Below are 8,375 nucleotides of genomic sequence, written 5' to 3'. Positions count from 1 at the left end.
GAGATCACGCCATTGCACTTCAGCCTGGGTGGCAAGAGCAAAACTCCATCTCAAAAAAAGAATGACTCCTTAGTTTGAAGTTAGAGCAAATGGTGGTGCCTATTTCTGGAATGGGGAAGACGAGAAGGAATAGGTTTGGGGACAGAGGTATCCAGAGTTATATGAGGGCACAGAAGTCCAAGATGGCTATAAGACAGCCAGGTGGGAAGGTCAGTGGAGGCTCAGGGGGGACATGCAGGCTGGGATAGAAATGTGAGCATCCCCAGATAGGTGGCCTGTAGGGTCATGAGACTGGTAGGGTGACTGAGCGAGGAGAGTAGCTGGAGAAGGGGAGGCCCAAGGACCCAGACCCACCTGGTTATTTCACATTTGGGGCCAGACTTGCTTTGTTTACCATTCATCTGAGCATGAAAATCAAGTGAAAATCAAAAGGAAGCCGGGAGCCGCGCCTCCTCCATGACTGCAGATCCTGGGTGGATGTTTTTCTGCTGCGGTGAGACCCCTGACTTTGTGTGGGCAGTGGGACCCAATGGGCATGTGCAGTGATCAGTTGCTAAATACTGGCACTCTCATTAGCCTTGGGGTCTGGAAACCCCCATCCACCAGACACAGCCCACTTCCAGCTGCTCTGCGCTCCACGCTAGGACTTTGAACACCCTTTCTTCATGCCTCTCCTCCTCCCGAAGAGTTTGCTAACTGCCTGCTCAGGCCACCCCTTCCTGTGCACCCCTCCTGCAGCCCACCCCATGCCTGCCCCTACGTGGGCCTTGTCTGTGCAGCTGGAGCCCCGGGAACCTGTAGAGCCCCTGGAGATGGGAATGTGGTTTTTTGGGGTTTTTTTTGAGACAGAATCTTGTTTTGTTGCCCAGGCTGGAGTGCAGTGGTACGATCTCAGGTCACTGCAACCTCCGCCTCCTGGGTTCAAGCGATTCTCCTGCCTCAGCCTCCCAAGTAGCTGGGATTATAGGCACCCATCACTATACCCAGCTAAATTTTGTATTTTTAGTAGAGACAGGGTTTCACCATGTTGGCCAGGCTGGTCTCGAACTCCTGACCTCAAATGATCTGCCTGCCTTGGCCTCCCAAAGTGCTGGGATTACAGGCGTTAGCCACTGCACCCAGCCGGGAATGTGTTTTATTCATCTTTGTGTCCTGGTGTCCGGTATGGAGCCTGGAAAATGGGTTTCTAGACCGACAGATTAAGGGGTAATTAAAATTTTTTTCATTAATATTTGAATTTCCATACCCTGGCCATGTATTCTTTGAGTAATTTTTTTTTTTTTTTTTTTTTTTTTTTTGAGACAGTATCTCGTTCTGTCGCCCAGGCTGGAGCGCAGTGGCACAATCTTGGCTTACTGCGGCCTCGACCTCCCAGGCTCAAGCAATCCTCTCACCTCAGCCTCTTGAGTGAGCCGAGATCACGCCATTGCACTTCAGCCTGGGTGGCAAGAGCAAAACTCCATCTCAAAAAAAGAATGACTCCTTAGTTTGAAGTTAGAGCAAATGGTGGTGCCTATTTCTGGAATGGGGAAGACGAGAAGGAATAGGTTTGGCCTATTGAGTGGCCACGACTACAGGAGTTCGCCATCACACCCAGCTAATTTTTGTAGTTTTTGTAGAGACGGTTTCATTATGTTGCCCAGACAGGTATGAGACTCCTCCTGAGCTTAAGCAATCTTCCCACCTCAGCCTCCCAAAGTGGTGGGATTACAGGTGTGCGCTACCACGCCCAGTGGTATATTTAAAATAACAAAAGCTGGCAGAACACGGTGGCACATACCTATAATCCCAACACTGTGGAAGTCTGAGGCAGGAGGATCACTTAAGCCCAGAAGTGCAAGACCAGCCTGGGGAACATGGTGAGACCTCAACTCTAAAAAGTTTTTAAAATCAGCCAGATGTGGTGCTGGGCACCTATAGTCCCAGCTACTTAGGAGGATAAGATGGGAGAATCACTTGAGCCAGGAGTTTGAGGCTGCAGTGAGCTGTGATTGCACCCCTGAACTCTAGCCTGGGGGATAGAGCAAGACCCTATCTCTTAAAAAAAAGCAAAAAAAAAAAAAAAACGAAAACAAAAGGTTGGGCGCGGTGGCTCACACCTGTAATCCCAGCACTTTGGGAGGCCCAGGCAGGTGGATCACCTGAGGTCAGGAGTTCGAGACCAGCCTGACCAACATGGTGAAACCCTGTCTCTATTAAAAATACAAAAATTAGCCAGGCATGGTGGCGTGTGCCTGTAGTCCCAGCCACTTGGGAGGCTGAGACAGGAGAATCACTTGAACCTGGGAGGTGGAGGTTGCAGTGAGCCGAGATGGCGCCATTGCACTCCAGCCTAGGCAACAAGAATGAGACTCCATCTCAAAAAAAAATAATAGAGTGGGCACCCACAGTGGCCAGCACTGGGCCAGGAGCCAGGATGTGCGCTCTATAAGACTCATGATCCAGTGGTACCCCATGTTAGAGAGTGAGGTGTGGCAACTGCTGCCTTCACACACTGCTGGTGGCAATGTGATCTATTCCAGACACTTTGGAAAATAGGTTGCAGTTTTTAAAAAGCTAACCATCCTCTTACCATGGGAGCCAGCAATTTTACTTCTGTTATTTACCCAAAGAAACAAACAGGTACGTCCACACAGGATTGCCCCTGAATGTTCATTTCAGCTTTATTCATAATAACTGTGACTGGAAACAACTCAAACACCCGTGAGCAGAGAGACTGTTCACAAACCATGGCACATCCCTGCACGGAACACCAACAGCGGGAGAAGCAACTGGCACACACAGCTGCCTGGACGACTCAGAAGCACGGTGCCAAGGGAAGCCAGACACAGAGGAGCACTGCCTGCAGGACCACGTTACATGAAATTCTAGATCCGGCTGAGCACATTCACAGTGACGGGAAACAGATCCTTGGTTGCCTGCCAGGGTGGGGGTGGGGGCTGACTGCCAAGGGGCATGGTGGAAATGTCTGTATTTTGATTGTGAAAGTGGTTATAAGGGTGTATACACTTGTCAAAATTAATTACATTGTACACTTAAAAGGGATGCCTTTTACTCTATGAAATTATGTCATAATGAAGTTGATTTAAAAGAAAAGACCCTGTTGGCTGGCGCGGTGGCTCATGCCTGTCATCCCAGCACTTTGGGAGGCCGAGGAGGGCGGATCACGAGGTCAGGAGATCAAGACCATCCTGGCTAACATGGTGAAACCCTATCTCTACTAAAAATACAAAAACTTAGCCAGGTGTGGTGGCGGGTGCCTATAGTTCCAGCTACTCAAGAGGCTGAGGTAGGAAAATTGTCTGAACCTGGGAGGCAGAAGTTGCAGTGAGACAAGGTTGCACCACTGCACCCAGCCTGGGCGACAGAGTGAGACTCCATCTCAAAAAAAAAAAAAAGAAAAAAAGAAAAGGCCCTGTCCCTGCTCTTATGAAGCCAGGGGTGGAGGACAGGGGTGGAGGACAGGGGTGAGGGGTGTAATTCGAGTTATGACAGAAATGCACGTGGAGTCACAATCTGTGATGAAGCCACAGGGACTCTGAAGACATCACAGTGTGAACTGGCAGCGTTTGGTTGGCAGTGGGGCAGGGGGCTGGGGCCGGAGGGAGAGCCCCAGGGTCGGAGAATGGCTTGTGCAGATGCTGTGCATAAAAGATAAGGACTTGTAAAACAGAAAATTTAGGCCGGGCGCGGTGGTTCACGCCCGTAATCCCAGCACTTTGGGAGGTCGAGGCAGCGGGATCACCTGAGGTTGGGAGTTTGAGACCAGCCTGACCAACATGGAGAAAACCCATCTCTACTAAAAATACAAAATCAGCCGGGTGTGGTGGTGCATGCCTGTAATCCCAGCTACTTGGGAGGCTGAGGGCAGGAGAATTGCTTGAACCGGGAGGCAGAGGTTGCAGTGAGCCGAGATCGCGCCATTGCACTCCAGCCTGGGCAACAAGGGCAAAACTCCGTGTCAAAGAAAAAAAAAAGAGGAAAGAAGGAAAAATTAGCCGGGCACAGTGGCATGTGTCTGCAGTTCCAGCTACTCGGGAGGCTGAGGCAGGAGGATTGCTTGAGCTCAGGAGTTCCAAGCTGCAGTGAGCTATGATTGCGTCACTGCACTCCAGCTTGGGCGACAAAGTGAAACCCCATCTCTAAAACAACAACAACATAACAAAAATAAGGACCCAATGCAGGAGCCCCAAGAAGCCAGCCTGCTGAGGGGAACGTTGGGAAAGGTGGGGAGGGGAGTTTCAAGACAACAGAGATGGGGTCCAACCTGGGACAGATCATTACCCTTGTCACTAGCATCATGATCATCACTATAGTCTTCCTCTTATCACCAAAGCAACACCTCTCCAGTATAGAAAAAAGCAGATAGGCAAAAAGAAGGAAAAGAGTCGGGCGCAGTGGCTTACACCTGTAATCCCAGCATTTTAGGGGGCCAAGGGAGGCAGATCACTTAAAGTCAGGAGTTCGAGACCAGCCTGGGCATGATGGCAAACCCCCTCTCTACCAAAATTACAAAAATTAGCTGGGCGTGGTGGCACGTGCCTGTAATGGAATCCCAGCTACTCAGGAGACTGAGGCAGGAGAATCGCTTGAACCTGGGAGGAGGATGTTGCAGTGAGCCGAGATCGCTCCGCTGCACTCCAGCCTGAGCAACAGAGCAAGACTCTGTCTCAAAAAAAAGAAAAAAGAAAAAGAAAAACCTCATGCTTCCATCCACGATCCTGCCTCACTCAGATTTCTGGTATGTTCCCCTCCAGACCTTTCCTATTGATTTAGGCCTTGAAGGACAAAGAGGAGCTCACCAAGGAAGGAAGGTGCTTGGGCCTGAGGAGCAGCCTGGATGATGGTGGGTGGTGGAGTGAGCTCCATGCAGAGGATCCTGCTAGGAGTCCTGCTCCTCCATGCCCTGTGAGTTCCCCAGGACCAGGGAGAGAAGGCCAGGCCACAATCCCAGCCGCAGTTAGAGGTGCAGAGTGACTGGAGGGAGTGAGAGGGGAGGCGTTCCGGTATTGGGGCTTTGATGTACGAAGGCGCCACTGTCCGCCTGGATTCATGCCCTTGGGCTTACTCGCTCTTGACTTGCAAACCACAAAACAATTTTCTTTTTTTTTTGAGACAGAGTCTCCCTCTGTTGCCCAGGCTGGAGTGCAGTGGTGCCATCTCGGCTCACTGCAACCTCCATCTCTTGGGTTCAAGCAATTGTCCTGCCTCAGCCTCCCAAGTAGCTGGCACTACTTGGCACACGCCACCATGCCCGGCTAGTTTTTTTTATTTTTTAGTAGAGACAGGATTTCACCATATTGGCCAGGCTGGTCTGAAACTCCTGACCTCGTGATCCGCCCACCTCAGCCTCCAAAGTGCTGGGATTACAGGCGTGAGCCACCGCACCTGGCATCAAACCACAAAACTCTTAATTGCGTCCAGCAGTGAGTAGGCTTAGGCATCTTTTGGGAATCAGCCCCCACCCTGGGCACTCATGTGTCTTCCACATGGCCAGATTCCTCTCCAGGCAGTGCCTGCTAAATGTCTCCTGGGGTCTCCGACACCCCTATTGTCCTTCCCTCTGCTGGTCGCCACCACAGTAAAAACCTTCTGTTTCTAATCAGTGTCTTGACGCTTTCTTGGCCAGCTGGAAACCACAAGCAGCAGCAACCTGGGAGGCCTGGAGACAAGGGCCTGGTTTGGGACCCACTCTGCTGCTGACCTGCCAAGAGACCTGGGGGCAGCTGCCTCTTGGCACCCCGGGTTCTCCTCCACTGTGGTACTGTCAAGGAGAATGAAAGACTGTGGCATGCTTTCACTTGGCAAAGACCCTTCCCGCACTGCTGCACCTCCCGCCCCAGCACTGGGGGACTGAACTCAGCCCAGCTGGGGGGCACGTGCAAGGCCCTCCCCCTCAGACCCAGTAACCCACTCAGCTGTGGATACCTTTCAACACAGGACCCTCAGCGACGCCTCAGGGCCCTCGTCCTGCCCTGCCTTCCAGCAGGCCCCCCCCCTCCCCCCACCGAAGGCTTTTTGTTGCGGCTGCTGATTTGCTGCACAGTTTCGTTCTTTCCATCTGGGGTTTGGAAGAGCAGGTATTCCAGTGCTGCTTGTTAGAGCACAGTAAGGCAGAGGTGTTCAGGCCCCTTATGATACGTGCGGGGACCGCTGCAACAGCGTCTTGCAGTCGAGGAGAGAGTGGGCTCAACTCCGAATACAGCACGGGCAAGTGAGGATTTACATACAGCCAAGGAGCAGGATGGGGAACAGCAGATGCAAAATTACTAAGAGAAAGCACTGGGAGTAAGGGATGCGGGCTAAACCAGCCTAGCAGGATGCTTGCTGAAGACAGGCCAGGATGCTCAGACACTACCTGGGGGGCAGAGGGAATGAGTAATCTAATTGGATATCAAGGGTGGGGTTAACTGACTTAGAAGAGTTCTTTGCTAAAACTCGGCCATGCGCAGTGGCTCATGCCTGTAATTCCAACACTTTGGTAGGCTGAGGCAAGTTTATCACTTGCCTCAAGGATTGGTCAGGAGTTCGAGACCAGCCTGGCCAACATGATGAAATCTCATTGCTACTAAAAATACAAAAATACAAAAATGAGCCGAGCGTGGTGGCAGGCACCTATAATCCCAGCTACTTGGGGTGGCTGAGGCAGGAGAATCCCTTGAACCAGGGAGGCGGAGGTTGCAGTGAGCTGAGATCGTGCCACTGGGCGACAGAGTAAGACTGTCTCAAAAAAAGAGGAGTTCTTTGCTAAAACGAGATTTTACAAGGAAGTGCGCAGATGGGCCTTGGAGAAGTTTCTGAAGTTGACTAAAGATTGGCCAAGCAAAGAATCTCTGTCCATTCTCCTGGTCTGGTGGCATCAGGCAGTTGCTTTAGCTCTCTCGGTTCCTCTTTCCCCAGCTGTAAAAGAAGAACAGAACCGACGTGCAGGGCAGAGTGAGAACAGAGCCAGCCAGTGGGAAGAGGGCTCTCCAGAGCTTGGCACGGAGCTCACAGCAGGTGAGTATCTGTCCGTCCATCCATGCATTAATTTTTCCCATGTGTGAACAGCTGTGTGTCTAACGTTTGCCAGGAAAGTCACTTTAGACCAGCATAATTACTAACAAATTTCCCTTTCACTCTCAGAAATGTTCTGGCTTGAATGACAAATGGTATTGGTACCCTATTGCCAATGAACCACCTCAGTCCTTTCTCACTTTTTTTTTTCCAGACAGGGTCTCGCTCTGTCACCCAGGCTGCAGTGGCTTGATCTCGGCTCACTGTAACCTCCACCTCCTGGGTTCAAGAAATTCTCATGCTTCAGCCTCTCAAGTAGCTGGGATTACAGGCCTGCGTGACCACGCCCGGCTAATTTTTGTGTTTTTAGTAGATAACAGGATTTCACCATGTTGGCCAGGCTGGTTTTGAACTCCTGACCTCAAGTGATCCGCCTGCCTTGGCCTCCCAAAGTGCTGGGATTACAGGCATGAGCCACCATGCCCGGCCCCCTTTCTCACTTTGGAAGGAACTATTTACGTAAGTGCTTGTTTTATGTCACTTTACAGATTGGCAACCTGAAGGCGGGCGTGAGTCAGCATCCCTCAGTAGCAGGGAGTGAGTGGGAGCGGGGAAGGAGCCATACAGATTCCAGACGCACCTCAGATCCTGGTCGGTGTGCTTAGAATTCATCCCAATTATGTTTACATGTCATTCATTCACTCACTCATTTTTGTTTTTATTTTATTTTGATTTTTTTCTCTGTTTTCATACACCATTTCTGGCACCATATTTTTATTTGTAATTGAACAGCATCTTGCTCTGTTGCTCAGGCGGGAGGGCAGTGGTGCAGTCTCAACTCACTGCAGCCTTGACCTCCTGGGCTCCAGCAATCCTCTGGCCTCAGCCTTCTGAGTAGCTGGGACTACTGGTGCATGCCCCCATGCCCAACTAATTTTTTTTTTTTTTTTAAAGATTGGATCTCACGGCCGGGCGTGGTGGCTCACAGCTGTAATTCCAGCACTTTGGGAGGCCGAGGCGGGCGGATCACAAGGACAAGAGATTGAGATCATCCTGGCTAACATGGTGAAACCCAGTCTCCACTAAAAATACAAAAAAATTAGCCAGGCATGGTGGCGGGCGCCTGTAGTCCCAGCTACTCGGGAGGCTGAGGCAGGAGAATGACGTGAACCTGGAGGCAGAGCTTGCAGTGAGTCGACATTGCACCTGCCACCACGCCTGGCTAATATTTTGTGTTTTTAGTAGAGACAGGGTTTCACCACATTGGCCAAACTGGTCCGGAACTCCTGAGCTCAGGTGATCTGCCTGCCTCGGCCTCCCAAAGTGCTGGGATTACAGGCGTGAGCCACTGCACCCAGCCCATAAAGGCTGTTGTTTTT

General features: G+C 51.1%; 1 protein-coding gene across 1 annotated transcript in view; it reads right to left on the bottom strand.

Annotated features, from left to right (window-relative positions):
- CHRAC1 (chromatin accessibility complex 1) overlaps nucleotides 1-8,375 on the bottom strand; it is a 78,998-nt gene that overhangs the window by 28,273 nt on the left and 42,350 nt on the right. The window contains exon 3 of the mRNA XM_011990157.1: nucleotides 6,009-6,091. Within this exon, the coding sequence (XP_011845547.1) occupies nucleotides 6,009-6,091 (83 nt within the window). The remainder of the gene's footprint in view (nucleotides 1-6,008; nucleotides 6,092-8,375) is intronic.

Source organism: Mandrillus leucophaeus, unplaced genomic scaffold (genome assembly GCF_000951045.1).
Source record: "Mandrillus leucophaeus isolate KB7577 unplaced genomic scaffold, Mleu.le_1.0 Scaffold371, whole genome shotgun sequence".
NCBI lineage: Eukaryota > Metazoa > Chordata > Mammalia > Primates > Cercopithecidae > Mandrillus > Mandrillus leucophaeus.
Note: the sequence above shows the minus strand (reverse complement) of the source record. Positions and strands in the feature narration are given on the sequence as shown.